General features: G+C 37.8%; 2 protein-coding genes across 11 annotated transcripts in view; one reads left to right on the forward strand and one right to left on the reverse strand.

Annotated features, from left to right (window-relative positions):
- The window catches only part of WDR20 (WD repeat domain 20), a 48,164-nt gene extending 27,414 nt beyond the window's left edge, over positions 1 to 20,750 (forward strand). The window contains exons 2-5 of one of the 10 annotated variants that reach the window (XR_008822930.1): positions 2,030 to 2,212; positions 7,166 to 8,443; positions 10,197 to 10,263; positions 13,125 to 20,750. Coding sequence is in view for 5 of the 10 variants with exons in the window: in XM_056345370.1 (XP_056201345.1) it covers positions 2,030 to 2,212; positions 7,166 to 8,443; positions 13,125 to 13,211 (1,548 nt within the window). In the remaining 5 variants the exon portion in view is untranslated. Of the gene's footprint in view, positions 1 to 2,029; positions 2,213 to 7,165; positions 13,071 to 13,124 lie in introns of those variants that run through there. The other 9 variants (XR_008822931.1, XR_008822927.1, XR_008822928.1 and 6 more) reach the window with 9 other exon arrangements.
- MOK (MOK protein kinase) overlaps positions 11,345 to 21,058 on the reverse strand; it is a gene marked incomplete at its 5' end in the record, with an annotated part of 28,405 nt that continues 18,691 nt past the window's right edge. The window contains 2 exon segments of the mRNA XM_056345980.1: positions 11,345 to 11,473; positions 11,614 to 11,757.

The following is a 21,058-nucleotide window of genomic DNA, read 5'->3' on the forward strand; positions in this document are numbered from 1 at the left end:
TGCCGCTTAAAAGGGTAGCGAGAATTCAGAACAACAACAACCTGGGAATACCTGTGTTTTCTGCTGGGTAGGGTGTCTGTGGTTCTGTGATCATTCACCATGATTCAGGCTGAGTTCTGTTTAATTTAAAAGGGATCTGTCGTCTTAGGCATTGGGTCCTGCTGGAACTTTTGTCCAGAGGACACAACCTTGAGTCTCATAGTTTAACCTTGTTAACTCTGCATTTCTTTCAGGTGTGGAAGGATGCATCTGTATGTTTCTGTAGAACGGTCTTTTGGATCGGAATGCTGTCTCAGTTTTGAGACTTATTATCTCTTGATATTGCGTATTTTGTAGTGATACAGGACAAGGGAAATTTGTACAATGTAAGAGATAACTTCGTGGTCTCTGGGATTTGATCTTTCAGCTTGGAATTACAGATTTACATCTGTCTGTGAATGTTCCTTGGTAGGCATGCGCCTTACCCTATGATCTCCCAGTAGAGCTAGTATTCTATTTAAGTTCTCCTTGAAGAGGTATTGCTAATACTCTTTTTTTAGCTTATAATGGATCTCTGGGCTCTGGAGAATAACTTTTTAATCTGCTGACTTTAGAAATTGGAATACATAATCTCATTTTGGAGTTTTCAGCCAGGAGGCCGCATACTTGATTAAACTGGTTTATAATGTATGCTGCAAAACATAAGTGCAACTTGAATACTCTTATGTATATATGCTTATCATGTGTATCTTGTAGTTAAATTTGCCTTGGAAATGGCTCACCTGACATGATTCACTGTGTAGCTAGTTATGATTTTTTCCTTGCTGACAGTTCTAGTTTTTGTCTGTGCAGCTCCATGCACACCAAGGGTTTGCAGCTCTTTGGACCTCATCCTTGAAGGTTTAATACACTGGAGCAATTTTCTTTTATGTGTGGCTTGCCCTCTTTCTCAAAGAAGTTTTATTTTTTGTATTGCTGGCCAAATTGACTAAAAATTCTGGTTTTGATATATACCTTTTCAGTATCAGAGTCCAAAATCACAGCTGCATCTCGGGTCTGTAATATTGTTGAGTATCTGTAGCTTTCTAATTACAGACTCTGAACCTGGTAAGTAGGGAGTTTAAAAAAAACCCCACAACTAAACAAAACCAACAAAAAACCTCAAAGGTTGAACCTGATGTATGATCTTGCATATTAAATGTGTGGGTTTTCATCTCTGGATGAAAGATAAGGTTGTCTGTTCAGAAGTGATATGGGGATAAACATGGGTTACACAACTGAGAGAGCATTTTAAATTGCTTTTCTGTTCCTTTTGATTCTTATGACACGTCAGTGCCAGATCTTCAGTTGTTTTTATTGAAGTTCCTCAGTTTTGTTAGCACTTGCTTTGTTTGAGCTATATTTGAATTCTGTGTTTAGTGTCAGAAGCACAGTTACATTGTAGCTTAATGGCTTAAAATGCATTTCTTATAATCACAATATCAGCATCTTGAGTCAGTGTTCCTAGAAAATGCTCTTCTAGGATCCAACTGATCATTTTTTTTAAATTGAGACCAATACTGAACATTTGCCTGTTATAAAAGGATAGACATAGTACAAGAATTAGGTGATTGAGAATGTGCTATTTTTAATTCAGATTGGTTGTATTCAATAGTGAGAAAGCAGCTGCTGGGAAAGTAGAAGGTGTCTAGTCTCTTGAGGTGGAATGCCTCTTCTGGTAGGAGAAGCCTTACGGGAATAGGTTGATCTTGACTCACTGGAGCCTTTGTGTTACTGAATGGTTGTCATTGATTTGTCACACGATGTAGTTGCAAAGGCTAGGGTAGGTGTAGTGTTTAGCAAAATTAAAAAGCATGAGTATTGCATTATATGAAAAGATAAACTTTCTGACAGCATCTTGGATGTCTTTGATAAATACAAAGCTGCTTTTTCAAGTAGGGCTTTGTGACTGCCATAAATTGTTGCTTAGTATAAACATTATTTGCAAATAGAACTGGTTATTTGCACACATTGTGATAAACTGTCTTAATTCTGTTTGCTCTCTTTGCAGGCTGCGGACTTGAGTAAACCAATAGACAAAAGGATATACAAAGGAACACAACCTACATGCCATGACTTCAATCACTTAACGGCCACAGCAGAAAGCGTGTCTCTTCTAGTGGGCTTCTCTGCAGGCCAGGTCCAACTTATAGACCCTATTAAAAAAGAAACTAGCAAATTATTTAATGAGGAAGTAAGTAGAAATCTTAACGTTATTGCATGCAATGTATTCGTGATATTAAAGACTCTAGATTCTCAAAAGTTCTGTAGATAGCTCCGTTTGCCTGTATAGCTTATCACTCAGTCACTACCTTCGTTTTTCAGCTGTTTCATTGGCCTGGAATACCTACAAAAATTGTTATTCATGAAGGAATCATTTGGTGTTTAAGATTAAAAATTAGGACTTTTTGGTTTGGGTAATACTGTAACTAGTGTTAACAACAGTTAACTGATGGAAGAAGGGTCTACGAATCTAGATGTTGCTGCATGTGCTCTGCAGTCAGTTGTTTGAGACTTCTGGTTCCAAATGAAGAAGAAAACATTTAAGCCCCTATTTAACTAATATATTGTGGTCAAAATACTAAAAAAGGTAAAAATACCAATCGTTGTGGTCAGGATGTTACATCAGAAGCTGTCTGTATCAAGGGTTGCTAAAAGCTTGCTCGGGGAAGACTAGGAGATCAAGCTGAATGCTGCATAGGAAAAGCTGAAGGCTTATGAGGTCTTGGCCAAGTGATACTCCTGAAAGAAACTCTCCTCCTGCTTTTTCTGCTGCTGTGCAATAAGGAAAGATAGAAGGGAGTACTATGGGCGTGATTAATGCCAAGTTACAAGACCACTGGCTCCAGTCATCTGGTAGTATTGGCATTCTTGAAGTGTCTAGATGCTAACAAGGAAAGAAATCTGGTAACTGGTACAATTTGTGACTGTTCTGCAGAGGATAAGCTGTGGGAATTTGGGTGGTTTGCGGAAGGTGAATGTTCTTTTAGGGATGTGTTCAATTTTTTCTCCTTTTTGTGTTTTAATCCAGCAGCAGGTGAATTGTGGAGGGGTAATAGCAAAAAGCTTTGCGGGTGTCTTACGTTGTCTTTTTTTTTCTTTTATAAGACATTTCCAATTTCTGTAAGAGCTTTGCAGATGAAGCTCCCAAACTGAGCAAGTGTATCTTTCCCACCTCAGAGATGTGTTGGCTTTCTCTGTCTTTGTGCAAAGAAGATTGAAGTATTGTTCTCAGTGGGGATGTTTTATAATTAGAACTGTCTAATTGCTCCTCAGCTTTCTAAAAGTAGCTAAATCTCGATCAGAAGAGGGGCATTTTTCTTCTTACCTAGCCTTTTCCCACCTGCTCTGTCTCTCTGCTTGTGCTGAGTGGGAAACAGTGCTGGAGAATCTCCTAATGTTGCACAGAGTATTCTGGTAGAAGCCTATAAGTAAGTAGTTGAAATGTTCATTTTAGCATTGTCCTAACACACCTCCCCCTGCACTGCTACCCCCAAAACTAAAAAACCCCAAACTTTGTCACTGGTGCAACTTCACCACTGGGAACGCCAGTCTGGATGTGAACAATTTAGTTGTGTATGTTCAGCTGTGGTCTAATCTTGTTCGATAATAGTGTATTACAAAGAGCAGTAGTAGAGGTACTATAAACAGCAGGAGTTTCATATCTCAGAGCAGTTCCCACTCTTGTAGCTGAACTATAAGTTGCTTTGAGAAAGACTTTGGCTGAAATACAAAAAGATCCGATGCGTGTTTACATGCCTTAATCTTGTTTACTGTCTAGTCTCTACAGTGTAAATCTGCATTGCAGGCTTGAGTAGTTCTTGTGGTAGTCCACAAATGATGGAAGCACCGAAGCCACTTCCATTTGACAGTATCGTGTTTTCTCTGTGCTATCGACCAGCATTACTTCACTGAGGTGGGAATACATCCTTTGACAGTTTGGTAGAAATGAAATGAGTTTATCTATTTTCTACAAAGCTGACATAAGGATTTGCTCGGTGCTACCAAAACTATGTGCACAGTAGGCTAGAGTTAAATGACAGGTACTTATTTCCTATGCTGGTCTTACTGGCAGTTACAGCCAATCCCCAAACTTATATTTTTATATTTTATTTATTTAAAAAAAGAAAAAAGTCAGTTATAGTATTCAAGCTTGTCCTGGACATGTTTGGAAGTTCTGGCTTGTATCTAAAAGCCATTTCATAGAAGCATTAGTGAGCACTGATGTTCGAGCCAGTTTGTTAGCTTCAAGATGAAGGTGCCTTTTAGGTTTTGAATATATTTATAGTTTACATAGTGTTTGAGAATAAACTTGTCTTTGTAGGCAGAAGATGGTGTAAATGAGTGTTTACTACTTTCAGCAGATTTAGCACTAGTACTAGAGGTAATAAATTCACCACCTGTCCTGTTAGTATGATTCAGGTAGCCCAAAGCTCTGTTTTGACTATCACCTGTGATAAAGCTATCAGGATAGTACTTAATGGTATGTGATATGTGAGGTACCTTAACCTGTTAAACACAGAAGGTTATGTTGAACTTAAAATGCAGTAGCTTTAATGCAGTCTAACTTGTTACTCTTCCTTTTTTTCTTTTCTTTAATTCTGTTGATGTAGAAGACAATAGGGATTTGAAAGGCTGAGGGGAGTGTTGCTATGCAGCTCGTGGCTGCCTACCTAAATCAATCTGTATCAACAGTGGTATTCCTTCTAGCTGTGTTAGAATTAATGATATTTGCTTATTCCCCAAACCAAGTATACTACATGACAGATTCGGTTGTTTCCAGGTGGTAGTTGGTTATTCTCAAGTTAGCCAATTGAATTGTTTCTTTCGTCTTATTTTTTTTTTCCTTTTTTCTTTAAACTAAAGCCTTAAGCTGCAATTTTTTTCCTAATAAACTTTTCCTGTACCTGTATTGCTGAAGCTCTTTTTCAGACCTTAATGCACATTCCTTCATTGCCTCAGTTTTTTCACTCCTTTGTGGCCTATGCCTATAATTTTGTCCCTTCAAACTTATTCACAATATGGCTACCAAGATAATCTTGGCTTGTCTTTCTGACTGGTGACTGAAGTTCCTTCACTTACTATTTATTCTTTCACCAAACTGAACAGAAGCTCCTTATCCCAGCTACCTCACTCATTTCCTTGATACTTCACTCAGTCCATTCTCGTAACGCATCTGCCAGTCATACCAACTTCAGGTCTTGTTTTGTTGTGGTGCAGAAGTATGTGAGCCCAGTGGAAAGCTCTGAAAACTTCAGAAAGCTGTTTCAGAGTGTTTATCTTCCTGCTGAATTTAAAGCTCTGCTGGTTGAGGATGGGATGAGTTGTAGTCACTTGCTACTTACCAGCTTAAAGTCTCTGCATCTTGCCTCCTTGAGCTAATCGTTTGCATTGCAGATGGCAATCTTAGGTTTTGTTCATAGCCTCTTTGAAGTGAAGACCAGGTTTCTGTATGGTATTGAAGACTGTGTAGCCCAACATGATTATGGACTTAAAATGTCATTTCTAATAGAAAAGTTGAGCAGCTGCTCTTAGGAGTAGAGGTTGTATGTCAGGTTGAGCTGCTGTAGTAGAGGAGAGCAGCGGTAATGAGAAGACTGTTGCCTATAGCAGGCCAGCGGGGCTGATGTTCCCTGTCTGTATTCTCTCGGAGTGTACCAGGTAACTTTCTGTTGAATATTTCTGGTATCATCATTACTGAGACGGGAATGATATTTATCAATGAACACATGACAAACTATTTAAACTATTTAAAGTATCACAACAGAAGCTAAGAATACCTTACTTCGAAGCTACTGCATTTGAGGAAAAGTTCCCAGATTGTTACATCTCTCGGCTCTCAAGTACAAAAGAGATGACAAGAGAGAAGCTTCCTTATCTTACCTGAGGTTGACAGCAGCAAAAGCTTATGCAAAACTATCTAAAATGACCAGGTACTGCTTTCCAGTGATAGTTATAGGCCCAGAATGCATAATAGTCAATGTATTATGCATTAGCTCGAGTTTTTTTGTTTGTGATAAACAGCATAGCAAGGTTTTGGGGTGGGATTTTTTTTTTTCTTCTTTGTGTTTTAGTGCTTCTTCAACACTGGTATTTCCTTAGGCTCTTTGCACTTGCATTCTAGCTTTTTGTGTAGCTCAGCTCTTCTTTCAGCCTATGATCGATCTATGCCAAATACAAATCTTGAATGTGCGTGTAAAGAATTACTTATCTCCAGGTTGCAGCTGCGTGATTCCATGGCTGACTTGGTAAGTTTTAGACGTCCACCAAAACTACACTAGCAAACTCAAGGAGTGAAATTTTATCTCTCAGTTCTTACAGCATTGAAGACATTGTGATCAGGATTCTTTTTTTTTTTTTAATGTGTGTGTTCATTCTTTTGCAGTGATTGCTATTAATATGTTTTTCTTTAAAGGAATCTTCTTAATCAGGTGGTAATTGAGAGTATTGACAGGTCTTTGGCTAATAAATGGAAAGTAATTGGAGTGTGGGGATTCCAAGGTGAAGAGTACATTGTACTTTCAGAATTCACTGATCCACGTGCATTAACTACTAACTTTCCAGCCACACGGTAACAGGATCACTGTGTATGTAGCTTTTCCTCCCTCAGTCAGTGAAAGCTGGTAAAGGCTCCTGAAGCCTCTTTGTTTCTGGTTTGGTTTTTTTTTTTTCCCAGAGGATGGATTTTGTTTGTGATTTCAGATAAAACCAGAATCTAAATTTACTGTTGTTGCTTTGTAACCTGTTTGCTGCGTATTACAGATGAGTAACTGCCTTTTTTCCCTTTAGCTCATTCTGTGTTTTCTTGATTATTTCCTTCTCACACTCTTCATGGTGAAAAATAAACCTAAGAACACTACCTTTAGGTTCATAACAACAGATTGGCTTGATTGAAGTATGTTCATTGTAGAATGCGATTGGACCATAATAATAACCCTTGGTAGCACTTAGTCTAAAAATAATTTCCTCTTCACTGCCTGGCAAGAGAAGTTTTTTGCAAATGCAGTAACATAGCTCCTTTATAGAAAGCCGAGTTCACTTTGCTTAAGTACTGTTCTCCATCCCCCCAGAAAGACCAGATTTATAGTTAATCGTTAAAACCTTAACTTTCAGACTTTCTGATGTGTATCTTCTTTGTTTTTCACAGAGACTAATAGACAAGTCCAGAGTAACCTGTGTAAAATGGGTACCGGGTTCGGAAAGCCTTTTCCTAGTAGCTCATTCCAGTGGCAATATGTACTTGTATAACGTGGAGCACACTTGTGGTACCACAGCCCCGCACTACCAGCTACTTAAACAAGGAGAAAGTTTTGCAGTTCACACTTGCAAGAGTAAATCCACAAGAAACCCTCTGCTTAAATGGACAGTAGGTGAGGGTGCCCTGAATGAGTTTGCCTTTTCCCCAGATGGGAAGTTCTTGGCATGTGTGAGCCAGGATGGTTTTCTTCGTGTGTTTAACTTTGATTCAGTGGAATTGCATGGTACAATGAAAAGTTACTTTGGAGGACTGCTGTGTGTGTGTTGGAGTCCTGATGGGAAATACATAGTGACAGGTGGAGAGGATGACTTGGTAACAGTTTGGTCTTTCGTGGACTGTCGAGTAATAGCCAGAGGCCATGGACATAAATCGTGGGTCAGTGTTGTTGCGTTTGATCCATATACCACTAGTGTAGAAGAGAGTGACCCGATGGAATTTAGCGGAAGTGATGAGGATTTCCAAGACCTTCATTTTGGCAGAGATCGAGCAAATAGTACGCAATCTAGGCTGTCCAAAAGGAACTCTACAGACAGTCGTCCAGTAAGTGTTACATACAGATTTGGTTCAGTAGGCCAGGACACACAGCTGTGTTTGTGGGATCTTACAGAAGATATCCTCTTTCCCCACCAACCTCTCTCAAGAGCAAGGACACATACAAATGTCATGAATGCCACAAGTCCACCTGCTGGAAGTGGTGGAACTAACCCAGGAAGTAATGGAAACAGTATCACAACACCTGGAAACTCTGTACCCCCTCCTCTTCCACGGTCAAACAGCCTTCCACACTCTGCAGTCTCAAATGCTGGCAGTAAAAGCAGTGTCATGGATGGTGCCATTGCTTCTGGCGTTAGTAAATTTGCAACCTTGTCACTACACGATCGGAAGGAAAGACACCATGAAAAAGATCACAAGAGAAATCATAGCATGGGACATATATCTAGCAAGAGCAGTGACAAACTGAACCTAGTTACTAAAACCAAAACGGACCCAGCTAAAACTTTGGGAACACCTCTCTGTCCCCGAATGGAAGATGTTCCCTTGTTAGAGCCTCTTATCTGTAAAAAGATAGCACATGAAAGACTGACTGTGTTAATTTTTCTTGAAGACTGTATAGTCACTGCTTGTCAGGAGGGATTTATTTGCACATGGGCAAGGCCGGGTAAAGTGGTAAGTTTTAATCCTTAATGCTGCATCAAAGAACTAGAACTCTGAATAGGTAGTTTTCTTGAAATATAAATGAATGTTGAATATAAAATTTCTTTATGCTTAATGTAAAAAAAAAAAAAATCCTCAGAGCCATACTTTTGGATACTGCATGCCATATTTCTGAATGATTTGAAGTGTCTTGGATACAATTATTAAGTATAGTTGCCTTCCAGCAGAAGAAATAAATACTGTGCATCTAAACTATTGATCAGTGTTCTTATACTTAAACATAACCACAATATGGTGAAAGCTATTTATGTAAAAATTGAAGTAAAACCTGTCAATCACTAAAATAATTATAATCCTTCTAATGTTTTCTAGAAAATACAGCACTCCCAATGAGTAGCTTGTGAAAAGCTGCTGCTTTTAAGTCTAATGTGAAATGTGAGCCTCTGAAAAAATTAAAACCAAAGTGTTTTATTCCTCCATACTTTTCTGTGGTGGCCTGCCATTAATGTAAAACCACTTCTTACGAAGACATTAGCCATTTTATGCACAGAATTGTGAGCCCTTTACTGACTGCAGTTTGTGCTCTTGAAATTGTATTATCCAAGGAACTCTAATTTTAGCTAGGTCTTGCTTTATGTATTTCTTAAGTTAGGGAAAACCATGCAAGCTTTCTCTTAAGTAGTTTCAGTGCTATATTGCTGTCAGTTTTGTTAGGCAACTTGATCATTGACAAGCTCATGCTTTTGGATGGCACCTGTTCTATCAGTTGAACCTTCATTAAAATATATTACTAGTTTTAACTGTTGTTGTTAATGCACTTGAACACAGATAAAACTTTATTTTTCTTCTGTCCAGTGTATAGCAAGCTAAATTTTGAATGAAGCTTAACATGGTGATTATTTCATTAAAAAGTACTTTGTGCTACAGTAGCTTCGTTTGTCAGTAACATTTTAAAGAAGCGCAGCTATAACAACATTACCAGAATTGATCTAGTAAAAAAGAACCATTATTTTTGTGAAAAATTTCTGAAAGGGTATGTAGGTTATCACCTGAAGAAAAAGAAATAATCTGGCAATACCTGAATATTGCCACATTGGGCAACCTAAATGAAAGTCTGATGTTCATTAGGTTTTAACAGTTTGGTTCGTAAATCTGACTTCCAAAGTGGAGGTACTGTATATATTTATATACCACGTCTTCATTGCTATAAACTTTGAAGTAAAAAATAATATTTCTTAAAACTGTTTATAATTTTCTTTGAGATGTTATAAGATTTGTCACAACATAGGTATGCGTAGAGAGCTATGTCCTGTCTGCATCTTAATGCATATTTACAGGTTGAATCTAAAACTAAAAAAATGTAAACCCTTTTCTTGGGAGAAGGGAGGAGGGTGTTACCTAAAAGTATTTTTTTGTTTAAGAACTACAGATCCAGCATCAATTTAAAAAAACAACAACACTCCTCTAAAACACTAAACTATTTAAAATGTTTGTCCTAAATGAAAATACTAAAGCAGTTATCACTTCTGTCACTCGGTGCAATTCACGTCTTATGAATTAACTTTATACGTGTACAGCAGTGCCTCAGATTTCTATTGTGACCTACATTGTCTTTTTGTTTTAAAAGTACTCCTTTGCGTACTACTAAACACTATGCTGTTAAATTTATTTTCAGTGGCTGAGGTGGGTTTTGTTAGACTGGGTATAACGTAAACATTTTTGTGTATTGACTTTGATTTGGAATATGACATTTCAAATATTTCAGAGATAAAGTATGCAGTACCAAAAATCAGGATTTATGTATTGGCCAATATGGAAAACTTTAATTACAGGTAAGTCATTTTCATGCTGAAGTTAATCACTTTCAAAATTAATATATTGCACACTGATGTAAATGCCATATTGTTTAGGAAGTATTTACTTAGAGGTTTTCAAATGAATTTGTTTTTCTGATTTCACTTGCATTTCTAGTGAGCTCACTCTGCTGGTAAAAAACTAAATTTTGGTGGCATGTTTACAGGGCTTTGATAGGAAAATATTTGTGCCAGAAAGGCGTTATGAGCATCCTTTTTGTTTATAGGAAAGCACTTAATAATTTTATTTAATGAAATATTGTCAAATTATAAAACACTCATGGTAATGTCTTTCTTACTGGGTTATATACCATTCATTTCTGTTTCGCCAGCTGTTTTATCCTAGGCTGTCCCATTACTCTGGGGTTTAAAGCTGCTATTTCTAGTCTTCCTTTTGAAGTGTGGGTCCCCAAGTGATCTTAAAACTCCGTCACTTTTTTGTCTGCCAACTCTAGAGTGAAAGCCTCTGAATCTTGCTGCTGCTTCCATTATTGCCTCAAAAGGCCTTCGTTAAATTCACTGCCAGCCTAAAGAAAGAATTGGATGGAAAACTGAAGCAGGCTTGCAGTGTCTTAACGTGATTTCCATTGAGGCAGTGCTACCTTTCCCCTCGCATTTTTAATAGCCATCAAAAGACACAGTGGATAATTGGACAGTGTATGACAAGTTTTCTTCCTTTTTCTGGTTGGGCTGGTGCTGTCTTTAACGGAAAAAACCCCACCCCAACAAAACAAATCCAGAAACGTCTCTTCAGCCATGATCCTTATGATAGTTGATAGGCCGTGCAGTGCTTACAGAGTGTCCTGACAGTTTGTTTATAAACTTTCCGAATTACTAATTCAATGTATACATGATCATACCTTGAGCTTCCTCACTGGATATACTGTTCTTGCATTACACTTCCAGAACTGTTGTACTAACTCCCGATCAGTATGAGGTGAAGTGAATGGAAAAATTCAGTTAAAAACAAATTGAATGAGGCTCAGGGTTCATAGGTTTTAATTTTTTACTTCATTTTTTGTTAGCCTGTTTCTGCAGAAGAAGATTCAGGGTGGTGAGAAAAACAGGTTGCCTTAACAGGAGTATGAACTTGCTTCTCAATGTGGTGACAATTAGCTGTCGCTTCTCCCCCATCTTCCCCAGGCCCTGATGGGAAACCTAAATGGGGTTACATGGCTGTTGTATTCGCCTGAAAACAGAGAACAGGAAGCAAGGTAAATTTCACATGCCGTCTTTATGGCTACTTCAAACTGAATTACGGGACCTGCAGAAGCAATTAAAAAACCCCCAAAACCAGCCCACAGACCCCCAAAAAACCCAAAGCGGTACCTGGATATGCAAAACAAGTTTTCTCTGAACTTAGTGGTCAGAGGACCTATCTCTGTGGTTTCTGTGTCTGACTTCAGAATGACCCGTTCACCGTCTTGTACAGAGACTCCCTCATGTCTAAATGAAAGTTGCCGAGTAGTTTCCCTGGTGAGAAAGCTCAAGGTAAGATTGGCCAGAAGTATGCACAGGCGGAATGGCAGTGTATAACCTAGCAAGATAAACATGCTACCATTTTGTAAAACAAATGCACATGGAATTTATTTATTTGACTTATTGTACAGGAGAACTTAGATTTAAATTATAACATCCTTGAATTTTCTAGTTAACTACAATTGTAGTACAGTATCATGTTTTAGTATGACTTCTGTTTTAGTGAAAGTACTTAAACATTCATGTACTATATTTGAGTGAGATGAGCAGCTATACGTACTAATTCTTCCTCAATGGAAAGGAGCATTTCATCATTACAATTGAAGTTCAATTGCTGGTATTTAAGTACTATCAAATAGATTTCTTTCAACGTGATACGGTATCTGTATAAACTTCAGGGATGATTATAGTAAAACTGAAACACAGCTGTATGACTTCAGGTTACCATGCGAAAAGTTGAAGCTTTCTGTAATGTGCATAATAGCAAAGTTGCACATGGCATACCCGCATTATCGGGGTGAATTTAAACCTAGAGAACACTGGTGTGATATTTATAGCAAGGTATGTGTGTTTGCACGTGTGCGTGTGTGAGAAGGTGTGACTAGTGGCTCCGCTAAAGCCAGGAGAGATCATAACCCTGTAAAGGCTTTATGATGAGGATGTCTGGATTAGGAAATAACATGACTTTTACTAAACACTTTTTAGAAAACCCATGTTCTGAATTATCACCTCTTAAAATTTGATTATGTACTTGGAATGACTGTATATGTCTGCCCCTTTAACAACATAAAGCTACTAAATTAATATTTAAAATGCTGGCCTGCTTATGTTACAATAATAAATTTTGTGTCAGTTAATTTACTGTCAATTTACATGTAAAGATTAAACTATTTTTTTCTGCATTTTATGAATTCTGTATGCTGGAGTTTGTTAAAGATTGACATGTTAGGTGATACTGTACAAAATTGTATTGACTACCTTTAGTGAAAATCAAAAGTAAAATTCATATGTATTTCCTTTTTACACTTCCATCTAATTTCTTGACAACTTGAATAAATTTCATAGAGCCTTTCTAACATGACCTATTGTTAATTTAACTGTTGCAATAATTAAGCTTTAAGAAGTATTGTTGGTATATTTATAATTTTAAGAAGATCCATGTTTGTTTCATACTGCTTATTTTTAGCTGTACTATTGTCACTGTTACAGCTGAAGAACTTTACTAAATACTTGACATTACAAAATAACTTGCTGGGGTTGTCCTCTGTATACTGATGTTAAATAAAAACGTGTGATTGAACTGTAAATGTAGATAACTTTCAATAGTCCTTTCCACACTGGAGTGTTAATTTATCTTGCAGTCCTTAGGTGGTCTTACGCTATCACACTGTGCTGAACAAACGGCCACAGTGAAAGCTGTTAACCTGCCGTACTTTAAAGAAAGTTGATTGCATCCTGTAACCTGCTCTGAGTAAATGTTTCACTTCATCTCAAGACGGTGCACACGTTTTGATGGTGAAATCTTGCTGATAAGGTCATTTCTCATTATACTTAATTTTTTAGGACTAGAGTTATATGAAATAGCATACTTGTCAAACTTACTTAAACTCAGATTCAGTAAAACACTGACACGAATGTATCTGGATTTTCTCTGTCTACCTGTCAAGCGGGAGCTGAGGCAGAGCGTTGTCATTCCTTCTAGGACTCTACAGGAGCTCTTTCCTCTGCGGACCCTGGTGCAGGGTCATGTTCTTTATTCCAGCTTTAGATTGTGACATTTACCTAATGAATGCTGAATTTACAGCCACGAGGATATGGCTTACACGGATGATTCAGGCATTTTCTGTCTAGAAAAATGATGGCTAGTCTAGAACTAAACTTGCCTGAACTGAAACTAAAAAACTTGGGCTGCAAAATTTCTTGGAACCTGTTTAGGTGAAGACGTAAGATGTTGCCCTTCCATCTGAGTGGTTAGGGATTGTCACCCTTGCAGCAGTGGCTGGGTGTTACCTGATGAAGGACATACATCAACGGACAATCAATCCACACATACAATCAAGGACAGACAAACAAATAATATTTACTGAAGTGTTTCAAAGGCACTTTTGAGAAATTTCAGTGAAAAAGTCTAACCAAGGTAGGACTCTGTCTCTTAGGCAGAAATAACTGTGTAGACTAAAGCTGAGGAAGTCATCTTTCTTACGTGAACTTGGAAACTTTCTGGTACTTCAGTAGGTATTGATTGACCACTATATGTGTGTGATTATATATATAGATATAGATATATATAACAGATATGTATATTTAAGAACAGGTGCCAGTGGAGGAACAAAGTGAAATCCGTCCTGAAAACTTCTGGCAACATCCAGTTACATCAAATGATGCAAGAACTGGTTGGTAAAACCAGTTTCTCAACAGTCAGTGTAAGCATGAAACAAAACTAATTTCCACAGGTTCTGTGGTCATAGGAGTCTTTGGCAAAAGGTGTCTTGAAACTGAAAATGTCATCTTGCTTGTCTTTAATAATGTTGCACACACTTCTCAAGGAAATGACTTGTATTGTCACATTATTTTCTGGCTTTTGAAGTTGGACTTTAGGTAGGTGCTGATCAATCTTCTCAAATTCATTTGGCTCATTTCTTCTTCTGTTAAGACTAACCCAAATGGGGTTGCCTTAAGTCATATGCTTTCCCCTGAGGTTTCCCTGGTTTAACTCAATATCGTTATTTTCTAATCTGAACGTTTTAAGCCTTACCAACTTCTGTAGCTTCAGGAAGCTAGAGAAACAACTGTTCCTAAGCATGTGAGCCCTTACAACCTAAATGGATCTTAAGTTCCTATTGCTCGAGTGAGATCGGGGTTCTGCTTGCAAAAGCCTTTTTTTGCTTTTCCCAGCACACAGGCAGTTGCATCTTAGTTTGTTTGTTTGTTTGTTTTCTTTTGAACACACATATCTTCCATTTGCCAATCATACACTAGTCTTGAAGTAATCTTGCCTAATACCACTAGGCAGATCTTTAGTTAGTTTTATCTGCTGGTTTTCTAGCAGCCTTGCATTTTCTTTTTGTTGACAATGAGTAAAATGGTGATACAACTCTGTAAGGAGAACTCCTTTATGTACCCAGAAGAGAAGTTGCAAGTGAAACCTCCTTGATGCTACTATGTGCGTTTACATGATCTGGTGTCAAATGGTTTAAGCGTTTATACCTTTCTGTAACATAGAACAAAGAAAAGGGAAAAAAAAAAAAAAGGCAAATGGAAGACAAATAATACGTTTAAAATTCTGTTTAGTGAACATCTAGACTGTGTAAAGATAGGTATCAGCTTTGCTGTATCCCCCTAAATCCCATACAGAATATCTCTCTGTAATGTGTTACATGAATGTTCAGCATGTGCTTCCTTGAACATTCTCAATTAATTCTGATTGCATTAGAGATTAATACCTGATTTAGTGAGTATGTGCTGTTTGGAGACTGACGCTAATAAATGCCGATTCATTTGGATAAGAAACTGCTGGAAATTTTGTTCATGCAAATCTTAAAACCAATTCAGCTGATTTGACTACAGAATTTTAAAGAAAAGTGAAAAGTCTCGTTCCGTTCTGGTGTATTATTATTGCTCAAATACCGTATTGGACCGTGGGCTCTTCTGTCAGGCGAAGGGCTCAGTCCAGATCACTTTGTCAAATGACTCCAGGAATATCCCAGTTCTGGACAAGAATAAACTACCCATGGAACATTCTGCAGATAATAAATACCCATTATTTCATGTACTGGTTATAGCAGAAATGGTTTAACAAATCGGTGCCACTTTTGTATGGGCAGTTGTTAAATCAGCCTTTTTTTTTTTTTAATTGGTTGAGTTGCATTAGTGAAGCGTACTATGAGACTTCCTTCCCCGCCCCCGGCATTTGTTGGTTGTTACATTGGACCCTTTGCTTTGTATTTCCTACCTTTCCATTTCAAAACAGAAGGTAGGAGAGATGTGAGGAGTTCTGACGTCCAGCGAGTTACAGGGAGACAGCCGAGCTGTTTTACCGAAGGAGCGAAGGCTGAGTGTGTGCCAAGAGCATCGTGAAGCAGCACCCAGACATTAACCTCCAGGTCCTGCTTACATGTCCAGACTTGCAGTTTATTGTCTAGATCAGTAAAACTACGCATGATTGCATCTTTGGCTCCAATTAATCCTGTCTAATTTAAATGAAGAAAATACTAACTTGGTAGTTACTGAGGGCTTTTTTCATACTTAGTAGTATGTTCCTATGCTTTTTTTTTTTTTTTTTAATACAGCAATTATGTGCTGATCCTCCATAGAATTAGTTTCTTCTGTGAAACTGTGTTTCATATCTTTTGGCTGGAGCATGTCTGAAATACTTAAAAAAAAAAACCCAGACCCCCCTGCAATCTCATGAATTGTGAGGAGGGTTGGTCTTAACGCTGTTGCGGGTCTTTCTGACCAGACCACAGCTATGAGTGCCATGAACCTGGCGTGGAAATGACCTTACTGGTCGTATTTGTTACGGCTTTTCATTCCTTCCCACACGAGCCTATTTTTACCAAATACATGAAGTCCTGTGTGTTGGGAAGTCAGAGAACGCACAGCTAAATATGGAATAGCCCTAGCAACTCGTGCTGAAACGGGCTTTTCACTGCTCTCACATTGCTAACTGATGCAAGAAAAATGATACTGACCTCTGCAGAAGAGGCACGTTTCGGCCACGTTCCATTGAGATGGCAGATGAGGTAGCACCTACTTGGAGGTCCCTCTCGGAGGTTGCGATGAAGATTGTTTTATCAGATTCCTGACTTGAGTCTCGTAACTGTTCCACTTCCCACCCCCTGCTAGACCCACATGCTGACAAAATCAGGCTATTAATAAAAGACTGCATTTATTTTCAAAACTTTTTGGAACAGTTTCTTAATCTGTTTCTGCTGCTTGCTCAGTGCGATCTGTTTGTTTTTAAGCTTTCAGCTGGTGCACTGTAGGGCACAGCACATCTGCAGTTGTTGCATCTTGATTCTTTCGTGTTTTCTGTCACAGCTGTTAAACTGTGCAGCTTTGCTGTCGCGCTGATAAGTTGCTGCAGCTTTTGTTCCACCTGGATGACTAGACTGGGTGGTTTCATGACAGAAAGCACTGCACTGATTTCTTTATTATTTCTTTACAGGCAGGAGCTTTCTGTATTTTTTTTCATGACCTTTTCTATTGTGTTACTCCCAGAGAATGCAACTACAAATATTCTAGTCCCACACCCGTTGTATTACAGATCAGACTCTTACAGGGTAACTTTTTTTGAGCTGTCACTTGCTTTCTAATGAGTCTTTTTAAAGTTTCCTATGTTACACCAACTGCTTAAGTGGCCTTGCTTGAAAGGCTGTGATATAATGGCAAAATTTTAGAAAATCTTTGTTACTTGGGACCCACAGAGAACACGCACCACTTTGGTAAAACTTCTGTGCCTAAAACCCAAATTCCTATTCTTGCTTTTCTTGTATGAACATCTAAGGTCTAAGATGTCTTGTGAAATTAAGTATGTGGAAGAACTCACAAAATTTCTGCTCTCTCCCACAGAAGTGAAGTTGTGGAATGGCCATTGTAGCCTGGTAAAGTTTTAAGGCAGTACTTGAAAATTTTTGAGACGTCTGTCTGCAGTAGCACAAGGATATTGATCTTGAGATCTTTTCCACTTTGGTGTTCCTCTGGCTTTCCTGCTCAGAGTTGCAGAATTAATTCAGAGCAAGGATTGAAGTGTAAGAAGTAGCTAGTATTTGCTTACTCAGAGCCACCTGCACTGCACTTGTGCTTTTTAAAACAGGGAGTGTTCATGGCCTGGGAGATGAAACCAGGGCTAAGTGACTCCTTGTTCCTAGTCTTGGAACTTGATTTCAGAGTGTCTGGTAATTCATGGGGAACAAGGCACCACACTGAATTTCAGTTTGTGCCACCTGTTTCTATAGGAGTTGCAGGAAAATGAATGACATCTCAGTTTGTTTCCCAGTAAGTGGTTGCATTACAGTGTCAATCTGATATTAAACAGTGCTTGTTTCTCTTCATCTGTATAGCATGGTTACGAGCCTGCTGAAAATGACTTAATATTATGCCATCCCTAGCACTTCCTATGTGCTTATAAAGCACATATCTGCATATAAACAGTTTGGATCAGTGGTTTATTAAAGACTGGAAATAATACGTTTGGACGTCTTTTTCCAGGGTACTTGAAAGTTGCTTAGTGGATGTAATCTTCGGGCAAGAAAGACCTTCCAGTTGCTGCTGGATTTAATAGCCTTCTGAAGAATGCTTCGGTAACGAACTATAGAGTTCTGATTCATCTTCATCATGCTTGAACAAAACTTTCTTGGTAAAAACTTTCAGAAGCGCTTCAGTAGCTTGTTTGCTTGAAAATTCTGCCTTTTTTCACCAGCTATTCCTTAACTAATGGCTAGGAAACTTTTTGTTCTCATCTTGTGAAACATGCCGTGTCTTTGCACATCCTGAGTGTCAAGTTCAAAGAACAACTCACCTCAGCCTACCTCAGCACGGTTTGAATCAGTTATCCACTACATAAACCAGTAAAAATAGTGTTCTAGTTCCTGCAGCTGTGATCTATGGAGGACAAGATATTAAGTACCACGTACTTTATTATTTATAAATGTAACGTAAAATGGGGTGCACATGCAGATGCAGAGCCTGCTATAAATCCTACAAATTTATCCAGATTCATAATGTATCTGAAGTGGTAGATTAGATTTTTATTTTTTTTTTTTTTAGAAGGAAGGGTTGTGGTTTTAGTAGAAACTTGATGACGAATCCAGCCAGCCCAGCCTGCCTTCCACCTCTTCTCTCTATGGTCAGGGTTTTCTTCCATCATGACCTTTAGTTCTTGGATCCAAGCAAGAAAGAGCTCCTGTAGATTCTGAAGATGTGACCCAATTCTGTGTTGTATGCTATTTGCTGCCTGAGCTTGTGGAGTTTGATGGATCTGAGTCACAGGATCTTAATTTTGAGGTAAGAACCTAAGCTGGTAGCCATGTAGAGAAATTGCTAAAAGGGTGTTTATTGTGCCTCCGTAGTAAGGAGTTGCACAGCGGTACTCATTGGTGTGCTTCCAGCTTAGCTGCCTTTGTGCTCCTCAGCCTGCTGGCATTTAATTTTATAATTAATGACCTTGCAAGAAGAGTAAATCGGGGTTTTTTTGATACTAAGTTTTTCCTAAATAAGTCTGCTATACAGTTACTTTTATGTGAATGATTAAAAAGGGGCTACTATACATAAATCTGAAATGGAATTTATCTATTGATATCTTATCCGTAAGGTATGGTTGCCTTAATCCAGAACAGGAGCCTCCATCTGGCAAGGGGGGCCGCGCTGTTGTGGGATTTTGTCTGAAATGAAGTCAGTCTCATTTTAGTTGAACGGTGATGTAGTTAAACGAGCTGGTAAAAAAGTTTTCCTGAATGCAAGCTTAAATTGTAAATGGGAAATCTTTACTGAACTCTTGCTCAGTGTTTCATTCTCTCAAAATTACCAAAATAACTACTTTGTTAGATAATCTATTTTTCTATTCAAAGCTTGTAATACTCAATAGCATCTAAGAGATTGAGCGGCTCCTTGTATCAGGTTAGGTGTCCAACTTGTTGATACTGCAGTAGGTTTGGTTGTTTTTACCCTAATAAAATGCTGATCATTTTTTGGTGTATGATTTTTGAAGTTTCGCAGTTCACAATGACTCAAAAATGCAAGGCAGATTAAATCATGTGCTGGGATCAGATTCACCATGTGTCATAAATGCACACGCTTTCTTACTTAGTGAAAGCTCTTTTGTGTGCTGCTTGACCGACACAATAGCAGCTTAGATTCTTTTGTAGGAAAGAAGGTGCTGATGCCTAAAGTAAGCAAGCGGTGGTAAAAATAAATTATACTCATTTTAGCTTCAGGCTAAGAACTTTATAAAATTAATGTCAGGTTCTCTTGCTGGATTAATGTAAACTGCTTTGTTTGCAGGGTTTATTGTCATCCCAAAACCAGGCCAATTCTCCAAGTGGAACTGTAGTATAGCCATCACACTACTGCTAGCAAATCTCTGAACGCAGGACAAGAAGTAATGACAGTGGAACCAGGAGCTGTTCTTCAGGCAAAGAGCATCACAAATTATAATGTGGCAGAGTGTAAACATGGAATTATGTGAATCACATAGTAATTTGCAAAGGAATAATGTAATGGGTTCTTACTACAGCTAATACTGCTAGGCTGCTCACCCAAGGAAGAGTTTTCATTATTTTTTTTTTTTTTAAAAAAGCTTCCTTTGGTGCTGCAGGAAAAAATAGTAACATTTTTGGTTTTCTTTATACTTTTCAAGTTCAGTGTAATTTAATCTCTATATATAAATAATATAAATAGAAGATATATATATAGTGTAAAATAAAGTATGTTTCTTAAATTCAAGTAAGTTCAATGGTTAAACTAGTACTTCACCATTGTTTATTTTGCACTGATCTTTTTAACCAGAGATGACTAGAAGACAGCCTGGAATGCACTCATGGAAAATGAAAGTGATTACTTTCTGGCTTCAAAATGTTATTCAGGAAGATGGATGCTGCAATCATAGATTTTTAAAACAGAATTGTTTTGCACTTGAATAGTTTAATGCTAATAGAAATTACTTTAAAATTGGTGTCCAAACACCAGAAAAACTATGTTGTGGAAAAAAAGATCCTTTGTATCTATTAAACATTTATTTTAATATTGTTGTTTCCAACTGCAATCAGCTCTGTATTATATGTATAAATAATGTAATTCAGTGATGGGGGAGGGGAGTAATGGGTCATGACACTAGAAATTCTCATTCATTTAAGAAAGTGATATTTCTAATTCAGAAAATACATATTAAACTCTCTTGAATATGCATTTGTTTACTTTCTGTTCAGATTCAATCACTTTTGATGTAATCTAATCCTTTGTTGAATTAAATGTTTGGTACAGAAATACCATCTCAACTTTGTAGAACAAATTCCTTTCAAAAATTTCTCATCTAGAACAATGCTTCGTAATTAATATAGCTGAATTTCAATTAGGTAAGTGAAATAACATTGTTCTGTTCTCATTGTTAAGGGTTTGTCTTTAAATACATCACACAGCAGAAGTCTTGCAGACAAGCCAACGTTGTGGGATAAGGATTTTGTAATCACATAGTCCTGTATAATTGTCTTGGGAGTTGTGAAATGAAAGACCCAGCAGTAGTAGATGTACACACTTTCTGACTCGACAATCTAAAATTAGGTCAATATATTGAAGTAGA

The sequence above is a fragment of the Falco biarmicus genome, chromosome 7 (assembly GCF_023638135.1).
Source record: "Falco biarmicus isolate bFalBia1 chromosome 7, bFalBia1.pri, whole genome shotgun sequence".
Taxonomy (NCBI): Eukaryota; Metazoa; Chordata; class Aves; order Falconiformes; family Falconidae; genus Falco; species Falco biarmicus.